General features: G+C 39.9%; 1 protein-coding gene across 1 annotated transcript in view; it reads left to right on the top strand.

The window, feature by feature from the left end:
• Nucleotides 1-12,736, top strand: part of LOC127413606 (collagen alpha-1(XXI) chain-like) — a 123,839-nt gene that overhangs the window by 16,002 nt on the left and 95,101 nt on the right. Inside the window, exon 8 of the mRNA XM_051650879.1 lies at nt 11,212-11,295. Within this exon, the coding sequence (XP_051506839.1) occupies nt 11,212-11,295 (84 nt within the window). The remainder of the gene's footprint in view (nt 1-11,211; nt 11,296-12,736) is intronic.

The following is a 12,736-nucleotide window of genomic DNA, read 5'->3' as shown; positions in this document are numbered from 1 at the left end:
ATCTGTTGGTGTGCATTGGCCCTTTCCCACTTGTGGTACTAAAGCCCATTTTAGGTATGTTTCCCTGGGTCTAGTGCTTTTTGTCGTTTTTGCACCTAAAGAACTATAGTCCCTCAAAGCCGTTTTAGGGGACATTTTTAGATCCTACTCCGGGGTAGATACTTTCTGGGCATATAGGGAATGTTGAGTCATAAAAGCCTTTACTGTAAAACATTGTGTTGATAAATAGTTTTATAGTGCATTTTCAACATGTTGTCCACTGAGTTCAGCATGTGCAGCGTGGTTAGAGAGCTTTTCACTGCCTCGTCTCATTTCTCACTCCAGCTGCAGCACGGAGCACCGCACGCGTGGCTCACGAGCCCGGTTTAAACTGTAACCTGTTACAGGCTGTGTCCGAAAACTGGAAAATGCTGCCTTCGGAGGCTGTATAAGGATGGATGAAGGTACAGTAGGATTAAATAAGGTGATTTAAAACTATTCAGGGAGTTCCATTCGTCCAAAACCACTGTAGTTTAAACCATTAACTGATAAGGCAGCTGCCTACGTATTCCGATGCAGCCAAATTTCGTATAAATCAGCCATAAACTAACCAAAGTGTAGCTCCGATCCATGCGTCCTCTGTCATTGTTGATGATTTTGTTTTTGTTGTTGTTGTTATTGAATTGCGTATGCAAATAACATCACAAGAAAAATGGTCGATACTAGATGATGTCACTACGGTGGTTACTTTTATGAATGCGAATGCAACAGGGGAAAAATCTCCTCGGGTGTTCCATTCCTCGTAAGAGTTCTGATCTAGAAAGTTACTGAAGGAAAAGTACCAGGACAATAGGTGGGAAAGGGCCTCATGACTTTAACAAGAATCAAATACCAATAAAGTACAATTCAATAAGAATCTAAATACAGTATAGCAAGTATTGCCACACTGAGCTTTGCTTGAAAGTGTGCACCAACAAAACTATTTTCTCTCAAATGAGCTCGTTGCTCAACCAACACCTTGACTAAACACATATGCATTGGACTGAATTGTAATTATGAGATTTGGTGAGAAATTCAGAGGGAAAGTAAAGTGTAATTCAGCATTATAATCTTGTAAAATATGGAAAGTCAATTTGCAGTATTCGAGAAGTGTTTTTAATAGTCGACACACTGGTGAAGAGTGAGTACTTGATTAATTGTGCACATCCCTAGAACAGACCCAATTTAAGCTTTATATTCAACGATCTTCATCTTCCATAGTGGCCGTAACAGCTGTAACTGTCAACCCCACATTGATTTCAAAATTAAAAAAAAAAAGCTGCCTTAAGAAGTGTTACGACAGGATTTACGGCAGTAATGTTGAATAGATACAGAATATTGTACAAATATTGTTGTAAAGAAGAGGCTTGAGTGGAGATATCAGGATCCATATGCAGAGCTTTATTAACAGGCACTGATAGCAGATTTAGAACACAAGCAGTAACCAAAAGAACAGGCAAGGGATCAGTAATCCATATAGGCAGTAGGAAACAGCAACCAAATCCAAATCAGCAGGCAGAGATCGGTAAATACAGGCAATCCAACAATGAAGATACACAGATAAATACAAATACAAATCGGCAGGCAAAGAGAGTAATCCAACAGTCAGGCAGTAAATCCAACAGGGTAAAATCACACAGTAGAATAAAGCTCAGAAATGCAATTCAATGAAAGGCAAGTCTTGGTAATGATCTGAAAGTGAGCAGGGTTTAAATACACAGACGGTGATTAGAGAGAGATATGAAACAGGTGTGTAAATTAGACTGTCGGTATTCGGGTGATTGTGACATCTGGTGGTGAACCTGAGGAACAGCAGTGGAGGATGTTACAGAGCCCCTCCTGCGAGCGTCTCCCGGCACCAGTGAAATTCCTTTGCCTAGGTCTACCCCAAGTCTGTGGGGCCAGTCGAGTGGAATGGCTTTTGTGAAACTCCGTGATGAGAGAGGGATCTAGTATATCCTCCGCGGATACACAGGAACACTCCTCTGGACCATAGCCCTCCCAATCTACCAGGTATTGTAGCTGGCGGCCTCTGCGTTGGGAGTCTAGGAGGGTGTTGACACGATACGCCGCCTCACCATCAATCACCAAAAGGGGAGGAGCCTGTGCTTCACCATCCATGGGATGGTTCCTTGATCTTACCGGTTTGAGTATTGACACATGGAAAGTAGAAGAGATGTGGTCGTGAGGAGGCAGCTGTTGTCTATCAGTCACGTGTGATTTTCTTGAGAATCTTGAATGGACCTACATACCTTGGGATCAGTTTTCTGGATGGTAGCCTGAGGCGTAGATCCCGGGTGGAGAGCCATACCCATTGTCTGGGAATGAATACCAGAGCTGGTCAGCGATGTTGTTTGGCTTGCTGTTTTTGCCTTTTACGGCACATTAAAGATGAAGATTAGCAGCATTCCATGTGTTTTCACTTCTCATCCAGTCATCCACAGCTGGTACATCCGAAGGGTCTGACCAGGGGAAAAGTGGTGGGTGGATCCCCAAAATGCATTGAAATCGAGTAAGACCTATGGAAACCTTTACCAAGGAGTTTTTGGTATATTCCGCCCATGGCAGGAAGCGACTCCACTCATGTTGATTGATATGACAGTATGAGTGTAGAAAGCATTCAATCTCCTGGTTAAGGTGTTCCGTTTGGCCATTTGACTGAAGGTGGTACCCGGAGATGAAGCTGATGTTCACATTCAATTGTTGGCAGAATGCTCTCCAAACTCTGGAAGTGAATTGGGGTCCTCTGTCAGATACTATGTCATCAGTTAAGCCACAGAAACGAAAGACACAGTTAAAAATTCGTTCTGCTGTCTCCAGTGCTGTGGGAAGTTTCTAGAGGGGAATTAGACAACATGCTTTGGAGAACTGATCAATAATCACTAGGATGGTGGTGTTACCCTGTAATAAAATCCAAAGCTAGGTGGGACCAGGGTTGTTGAAGGACTGGAAGAGGTTGTAACAGTCCAGCAGGGACTTGGAGGATTAAGACATTTAGACAGTTTTCAATTTTTTTTTACAAAAGTGGTAACTTCAAGAGGTAAGGTAGGACACCAGAACTTGTTTTGTACTAGTTTGATAGTATCTTGAATGCCAGGATGTCCAGAGATAGGTTAGGTATGTACCCATTGGATGACCCGGACACGCATAGCCTGAAGAACATACACCTTCCCAGGTGGGCAGATAACTGGTGGTGGATCAGTGGTCTGGGCTCACTGAATCTCATCCAAGATCGCCCAACGGATGGGGGCTAGTAGTAGTGTGGGTTATAGTATGGTATTCGCATTCTCTTTAATGCGTGGAGCGTCGTATTGATGAGAAAGTGCATCGGCCTTGGTATTCTTGGAACCTGGTTGGTAAGTGATGTAAAGTTGAAGCATGTGAAGAATAATGCCCACCTTGCTTGTCGGGGGTAAGATGCTTGGGAGCCCGAATGTACTCCAGATTTTGGTGGTCTGTGAGTCAAGTCAAATTTATTTGTATAGTGCTTTTCACAACAGGCATTGTTTCAAAGCAGCTGTACATGAAATGATGGTATAACAGAAAATGAATTAATATAGATAAATACATAAATAATATAAGTTATTTCTGTTTAGAAATGTTAGTGGTTATAATTGGTAAACTAATTAGATGTTGTGGGTCAATGGTTAAACAAAATGACTTTGCATTAACTATAAGTTTTAGTGTTAAAGTCCTTGAAGTCATCCCAAATTAACTGAGGAAATACACGCAGATGCATTGCCTTTGATTTTGGCAGCTGAAGGCTTTTGTTAGTGGTTAATTCATTTTCTATGTAGTTAATTTTTTTAATAGTGTGTTGTCCCTCCTTTGACCAAGTTGATATAGGTATCATTCAGTGAGGAGCATCGTAGTCCGGCTGGAAGCTTATGGCAGGTAATTTTGGTGAAATCCATCCTGAGCCCATGCTTCAGACAGAGGCTCATGAAAAATCCCATGTCTTTAAGTTTGCATCAATTTATCCTCTGTGAAGTCTATCTTAGCAGACTGAAGTGAAGTATAGCTGGCATATGCTGCAGTTGATCATTATCACTCAGTGACACAGTGGGAGTCAGACATCAGGCAGGATCGGAGATGAATCTGGCAGGCTCTGGTAACCTCAGGATATAATCAAGAGGTTTAGACAGGTAAAGAAATAGAATAAAATGAGCGTAGATGCCATTAACTTTGAAGCAGGTTTAAAGAATAAGAGAAGTGTTTTCAGTTCCAGCAGACCTAACTAAAGCAGCATAACTGTGAATTGATGGATAAATTAGATGTATGCCTGGCTGACTAGATAAGTCTTTAGTCTAGACTTAAACTGTGAGAGTGTGTCTGAGTTCCGAACACTGCTAGAATGACTATGCCATAGCTTAGGAGCCAAATATTTATTCATTTTGATATTCTCGGTATTGTTAACAGGCCAGAGTTTTGCGATCGTAGTGAGCATGATGGATTATAGCATTATAGAAGGTCACTTAAATACTTTGGAGCTAAACCATTCAAAGAAGTTTAAGTAATTAACAAAATTTTAACATTAATATGAAACTTAACAGGTAGCCAATGTAAAGCCAATAAAATGGGGCTGATATGATCATATTTCTTGGTTCTAGTTAGCACTCTAGCTGCTGCATTTTGAACCAACTGAAGTTTATTTATTAAACCTGCAGGACATCCACCTAGTAATGCATTACAATAATCTAGTCTTGAGGTCATGAACGCATTAATTAGTTTTTTGGCATCAGAAACAGATAGCATGTGTTGTAACCTAGCAATATTTCTGAGGTGGAAGAATGCAGTCCTACAAGTTTAGATTGCTATCAAATGTAACACCTAATTTATTTGCTGTAGAAGTTGACATTACAGTACATCCATCAAGAGTCAGATTATATTTTAGCGTCTTATTTTTTGAGGTTTTTGTCCCAATAATTAGTACTTAAATGTTATCGGAATTGAGTAAAATTAAATTTCTAGCCATCCTCTTTTTGATATCATGCATACACTCTGTCAATTTGGAAAATTGTGAAATTTCGTCAGGTTTCGAAGAAAAATAAAGTTGGGTATCCTCGGCATAACAGTGAAAACTAATTCCATGGTTCCTGATAATGTCTCCCAGGGGGATCATCTATAGAGAGAAAAGCAGAGTCCCTGTGGCACTCTATACTTAACCTTAATTTGATCTGACAGTTCCTCATTTACACATACAAAGTGGTAGCGGTCAGAGAGATGGGACCTAAACAAATCTGATGCCTGTCCCAAATGCCAACATAATTTCAAGCCTATCCAAGAGAATGTCAAGATCTGTGGTATCAAAGGCAGCACTAAGATCTAAGAGCACTAGAAGAGAAATGCAGCCACGATCAGAAGATAAGAGCAATTTATTTGTAACTCTGATAAGTGCAGTTTCTGTACTATGATGAGGCCTAAATCCTGACTGAAATTCTTCATATATACCATTGCCCTGTAAAAATGAACATAGTTGGGAGGACACTACATTTTATAGTATTTTTGATGTAAATGGGATATTTTAAATCAGTCTATAATTAGCCAATTCTCCTGGATCAAGCTGTGGTTTCTTGATAAGCAGTTTGATAACTGCCCGTTTAAAGTTTCTTGGGACACATACCCTAAGGATAATGGGGAGTTAATAATATTAAGAAGAGGTTCTGAGATTACAGGAAACACCTCTTTTAGGAGTTTTAGTTGGTATTAGGTCTAACATACTTGTTGTTGATTTTGATGTTTTGATAATTTTTGTTAGCTCTTCCTGACCAATAAGAGTGAAGGATTGAAGTTGCTCGTGTGGAATAATTTTAGTCTTCTTGGGTGCTGTGGCAGACGGATGTGTAATTCCAATTTTGTTTCTGATGATTTTGATTTTATCAGTAAAGAAATGTATAAAGTCATTACTACTATGCTGTAATGGAATATCTGGTTCAATTGAAGTTTTATTCCTAACAAATTTAGCCACAGTATTGAATGAACATCTAGGATTGTGTTTATTATGTTTATTTTCTATGAGTTTGCTCAAATATGCAAACCTGGCAGTTTTTACAACCTGTCTGTATGTAGAGACACTATCCTTCCATGCACAGCAAAATACCTCTAATTTTGTATTCTTCCACTTACGCTACATTTTTCGAGCTGCTCTATTGAGAGCATGAGTGTGATCATTGTACCATGGTGCGGGATATTTCTCTTTAACTTTCTTTAATCGAAGGTGGGGTGACGCTATCTAGAGTGCTAGAGAAGACTTTATCCATATTTTCTGTGACAACATCAAGTTCTTCTGATCTTTTTGGCAGACTGAGTATTTGAGACAAATCTGGAAAATTATCAGTGAAGCTATTTTTAGTAGTTGAAAGAATAGTTCTACCTGAATGATAACGTTGCGTAGATTGAGTAACCTTTGCTAAGTGCAGCATACAAGAGATGAGGTAATGATCTCAGATATCATTGCTCTGTGGCAGAATTTATATATTATCAACATCAATTCCATTTAACAAAATTAGATCTAGCGTATGATTTTGGAGATGGGTTGGACCTGTCACATTTTGTCTAACCCCAACAGAGTTGAGAATATCAATAAATGCTAATGTCAGTGTATTATTTTCGTTATCTATGTGGATGTTGAAGTCACCAATGATTAAAGCTCTATCCACAGCAACTACTAGATCTGACAGAAAAAGGAATTCACAATATGGCCCTGATGGTCTATATACTGTTGCAGAACAAAGGACAACAAATATTTTTTATTTATATCTGAGGATGTCACATTACGCATTATCAGTTCAAAAGAATTAAACTTACTGTATATCCAGATATTTGAGTAACACTAAAAATATCACTGTAAATTGTAGCAACACCTCCTCCTCAACCTTTCAGATGAAGCTCATGTTTATAACAATAACCTGAGGGAGTAGACTCATTTAAACTAATATATTCATCTGTTTTAATCCAGGTTTCAGTCAGAGTGAATACAAACTATGATCTGTAATAATTTCATTTACAATTAGTGATTTGGATGAAATCAATCTAATGTTTAGTGGCACTACTTTTAAATGATGTTTATCTTCAGTTTTTCTTTTTTTTTTTTCTAGTTTGACATCAAATTTCTTCTAAATGACTTAATGAGGGTTTTGTTTTTGGTAGTTCGGGGAACAGACACAGTCTCTCCCTCTATATATAGGTGATTAATTCTCTATGTGTTTTAGTTTATGTGACGTGTGATATCTCAAGGCAACTAGCAGACATTCAGATTAGCCAGTTTGTCTGCTTCCTGATCTAGGCCCCAGTTAGTCAAATACTACCACTATTAAGACTGAGCCAAATTACTAGTGAGGAGAGCAGCATCTTCCCTGGAGGGATGGAGTCCGTCTTTCTTTAGCAGGTCAGGTCTACCCGAACAACCCTTCAAATTGTCTATAAATCCTATGCCATTCCATGAGGACTTGAGGACTTGAAATGGTTGTTGAGCCCCTTCGAGCCAGTGATGCCATTACTCAAATGCAGCTTTCATGGCCGACAATTCACGGTTTCCCACATCATAGTTCTGTTCAGCAGATATAAGCTTGCATGACAAGAATGCGCATGGATGCAACTTGGGTGGAGTTTCGTGATGTTGGGAAAGAATTGCGCCACCTCCGCACTCAGATGCATCAACCTCGAACACAAATGGCCGTGTGGGTCAGGGTAATGGAGTACGGGTTCACTGGTGAACCATGATTTTAACTCTTCAAAGGTCCTTTTAGCCTCTTCATTCCACTGCAATCTTTTAGGTTGTCTTTTCAGAAGAGAGGTGAGGGGTGCCGCAATGGTGCTGAAATTGCAAGTAAAACATCTGTAGAAATCGGCAAACCCCAGGAAATGCTGTAGTTATTTAATGGACTTGGGCAAGTTCCAGTTAATAATGGCTTGGACCTTTGTGTTGTCCATGGCGACCCCTTGTGCGCTCAAGACGTATCCCAAGAAAGAGATTGTGGTATGGTTAAATTCACATTGCCTTGTATAAAATTTATGATCAATTAATTGTTGCAAAACTGAGCGGACATGTTGGATGTGAGATTCAAGACAGGATGAGTAGATTAATATATCATCAATCATGTCCTTTAACACCTCATTCACAAATTCCTGGAACACCGAGGGTGAGTTGGCAAGACTGTAGGGCATCACCTGGTATTCATAGTGCCCTCTGTTTGTCAGAAACACAGTCTTCCACTTGTCTTCCTCTCAAATGCGTATGAGGTTGTAGGCATTGCGTAGGTCCAATTTGGTGAATACCTGAGCATTGCATAGCTGTTCCTTAGTGTTGGGTACCAAGGGTAAAGGGTAGTAATACTTGACAGTAATGGAATTGAGGCTGCGATGGTCTATGCAAGGACAAAAACCACTGTCCTTTTCCTCCCGGAAGAAGGAACCGGCAGCTGCTGTGGAAGTGGATGGTTGATTAAAGCCATGTTGGAGTGCCTCATCAATGTATTCCTCCATGGCTTGTGCTTCGGGTACTGACAGAGGGTATATTTTAATCTTGGGAGGTGAAGTGCCTGGCAGAAGCTCAATTGCACAATCTTGTTGTCAATGAGGGGGTAACTGGGTCGCCTTGGACTTACTGAACGCTTCTTGAAGATCGGAGTAAACTTTGGGTTGTCTGTTTCATAGATGTTTGGGAATTGTCCACATGCACTATGCGGCATGAGATCGGGTATACTGGAAGGAGATACTGAGAATGACATGACTGGCTCCATGACTAACTTTGCACCTCACTCCATGTAATTTCAGTATCATGTTTGACGAGCCATGAGTATCCCAAAATGACAGGGTTAAGTGGGGTGTGAGTGATGAGAAATTTAATGTTTTCGGTATGTAATATGATTGTAGTGTGACAGGCTCTGTAATATGATGAACAGAACCAGTGCCCAGAGGACGTCCATCTAGTGCTGAGATGTGGAGAGGTGGAACACAAGAAAAAGTGGGTAAGTTCAAAGTCTTGACTGGTTCTGAGTCAACAAAATTACCAGCTGCCCCAGAATCAATAAATGCCTTGGTCTCTACCTTTTTGGATATGTGTGTGATGGTAATGAGGACAAGAAATTGATAGTTGGTTAGATTGGTAGAAAATATTTAACTCACCACGATAGTGGTAGGAGTTTCGGGGTGGTTGGGGCAGTTAGATACCCACTGTCCAGCATGGCCACAATACATGCACAAGCTTTGACGTCTGCAATGTAGTTTTTCCTCTGGGGTAAGGTGTGTGTGACCAATCTGCATGGCTTCGTTGTGTGTATTTCCAGTGAAGAGGACTGTTCCTCTGTTTGACTGTTCCACGGTTGGTTTTCAAGTGCAAATGAGATTTATCAAACTTGGACAAATTAATGTATTGGTCCAAGCTCAAACTTTCATCTCGACAAGCCAGCTCCGCTTGTAAGGATTTGCTCAATCCGTTTTGAAAAAATGTCTTTAGGGGTTTGTCCAGCCTCTTTTCCACCAGCCAGATGTTTGAAAACCTTATTGAAGCGGTTTTTAAAACGTTCAAGAGAATAGCGCAGGTCACTCTCTCTTTCCCTGATGTAGCCCAGTCTAATGCTTTGCCTGTCAGAAGAGATGTGATGAAAGGGACTTGAGACTCCTCAGTGGAATAAGTGTGAGGCTGTTGGGCTAAGAAAATTGAGCATTGCATCAAAAAACCTTTGCATTGGACCGGATTACCATCAAACTTTTCTGGAAACGCAAGTCGTGTTTTTTCCATAGGAATGGTAGCAGCTGAAGTGGGTGTGATCGGCGAAGCAGTAGTTTCAGGGGTGGTTGTGACAGTGTATGAGGCTGCAGATTGCATAAATTTCACGAGTTCCTCTGTGAGTGAGGTCAGTTTTCATAGTTGTTTATGATGCTCTCATAATACCGATGCTTGTGTGGCCAGTTCCGAATGAAGATGTAGAAGCTCCGCTGGATCCAAATTTGGCGATTGTCTTCTGTAAAGAAGATGCTTGATTGGAGATATCAGAATCCATATGCAGAGCTTTATTAACAGGCACCGATAGCAGATTTAGAACACAGTTGGTAATCAAAAGAACAGGCAAGGGGTCAGTAATCCAAATAGGCAGTAGGAAACAGCAACCAAATCCAAATCAGCAGGCAGAGGCAGAGATCAGTAAATACAGGCAGGTAATTCAGCAATGAAGATACACAGATAAATCCAAATCCAAATCGGCAGGCAAAGAGAGTAATCCAACAGTCAGGCAGTAAATCCAACAGGGGTAAATCACAGTAGAATTATGCTCAGAAATGCAATTCATTGAATTGCAAGACTTTGCAATGATCTGAGAATGAGCAGGGTTTAAATGCACAGATGGTGATTAGAGGGATATGAAACAGGTGTGTGAATTAGACTGTCAGTATTCGGGTGATTGGGGTGAACCTGATGTACAGCAGTGGAGGATGTTACAATTGTTCAAATTTATTTAATGGATTTGTTAATATTTTATGTTTCTAAAGCTGTAAGTACATAAAAAATTGTATGTTATAGATGCTGTCAAAATGTCTTTATTGTAAGTTTCAGTGTCTAGCCAAACGTACAAATACGTATGTTTAAATGTCACATACTAATAGCTATGTATTATAATGAGATCAGTCTGGGAACTTTGATACAATGATACTGAATGATTACCATATTCATGTACTAAGATCTTTACTTGGTACTCCAAGGTATGAACATTTTATAATTTTGGATAATTTTATGTTAGTGGTGGCATAAAATATATACATTCAAAGTCAACCCTGAAATCAACAATGGCCCTATACACTTTTCACAATCCAATCAATTTCTGATGGATAAAATAACGTTCCGCCTTACATTTTCCTTTACTGAACATCCTGTTCCACTCGGAAATACATCTGATAATGGAAATAAAATGTGTATTCTGACAGCATTTCACGTCGATGTGTGAGTAAACTTGCTTGTAATACCATGAAATATGTTCTGCTATATGTTCTATTATCTGAATTACTGTCATTTTGCTCTTTCAGAATTACTGGGCTGTACTGCTGAATGAATAAACAAAAAAACACTGCTAAGAAACATGAAATTTAATACTGTTTTGGCTTCATATTTGCCATTGTTTAGCTCAGAAATAGAAAATTATGTCAGAGGCTTCATGTTTTCCAAAATGTGGTGAAGCATAGACTGTTTTGCTTTTTCAGTGTGCTAATGGACCAAGTGATATTGACCCAACCCCTGAGCCATGCATCTGTCCACCTGGGCCACCCGGAACCCCAGGACTAAAGGTACAACATACAGGAAAAAAATAATAAATAAATAAAACACGCCCCTACTCCTTAAAAATCATGCTTAGCTTTTTTTGTTTTTGTTTTTGTTTTAAATAGAATGGCACGCCAATAACGTCCCTATAACTTGACAGATACCACAGAAGTAGGTGTCCTGAAGCAGAAAGCTGAAAGCATGATAGTTACGACATATTCAGCTACATAAGTGGTTGTTCGTTTGTCATTCTATTTGATAACATTGCTTTTATTATTATTTTATTATTGCTTTCATGCAATATCTTTGTAGGGCAGGGTTTTGGGAAGAGGGGATGGGTCTCATTCAGTGACTAAGACTGGTAGAAGTTCCTTATAGCATCTTTAAATAAAGCTGTTGGTGGGCTTACACAACAGAACGTATTTGAATAAAAAGGGTTAAAAGGGTTTGTTTTGTAGAGTTTTGCACATTATTTAAGGACACTCCTAATACAATCTCTTCATTGCATCAAATTAACATAAAAGTCTCCAAAAGGCAAGTTTGAAGTTTATAAGGTCAAGCCTATGCTTACCTGCTGTGCCAAGGAAGATGAGTGGAGAATGAGTTCCACCTGTGCTCCACACCTGTCTCGGGTTCCAGAGAGACGCACGGGAGTACTTAAGGAGAGGAGACAGCGGCAGACGGGGAGAGAGAGACGCACAAAGTTGAATGTGTGTGTGTGTGTGTAACAGCAGGCTGAAAAGCAATGCTGGTGTGTATGGGTGTTTATTTGTCGGGCTGAAAAGCCAATTATGTTTAATTACATTTACATTTATTCATTTGGCAGATGCTTTTATCCAAAGCGAGTTACAAAAGATGAAAACATAAGCGAATCATCTTAAGGAGACAGTGGTATGAAAAGTGCCATATTACAAAGTTTCACTAGCATCAGAATAGTATTCAAAACAGAATAAAGTGCAACAAAGTTTTTTTTATTTTTTTATTATTATTTTTTTTTTTAATGATTTAAGTGCTCATGGAAAAGATGTGTTTTTAGTCGTTTTTTGAAGACAGAGAGTGAGTCAGCTTCACGGATGGAGTTGGGAAGTTCGTTCCACCAATGTGGTATGATGAAGCTGAAAGTCCGGGAAAGTGCTGTGGTGCCTCTTTGTGTTGGTACAACAAGGCGACGTTCCTTAGCCGACCGCAGGCTTCTAGTGGGCGCGTAGCTCTGCATAAATGATTTTAGGTATGTTGGAGCAGACCCAGTGACTGTTCTGTATGCCAGCATCAGAGCCTTGAATTTGATACGTGCAGCAACCGGCAGCCAGTGGAGAGAGACAAGGAGTGATGTAACATGCGCTCTCTTTGGTTCATTAAAGACCAGACGTGCTGCTGCATTCTGGATCATTTGCAGGGGTCTAATTGCACATGCAGGGAGGCCTGCAATGAGAGCATTACAGTAGTCCAGTCTAGTTATGACAAGTG

This window comes from Myxocyprinus asiaticus, chromosome 23 (genome assembly GCF_019703515.2).
Source record: "Myxocyprinus asiaticus isolate MX2 ecotype Aquarium Trade chromosome 23, UBuf_Myxa_2, whole genome shotgun sequence".
Classification (NCBI taxonomy): Eukaryota; Metazoa; Chordata; class Actinopteri; order Cypriniformes; family Catostomidae; genus Myxocyprinus; species Myxocyprinus asiaticus.
The sequence above is the reverse complement of the archived record's forward strand: the minus strand, read 5'-3'. Positions and strand labels throughout refer to the sequence as shown.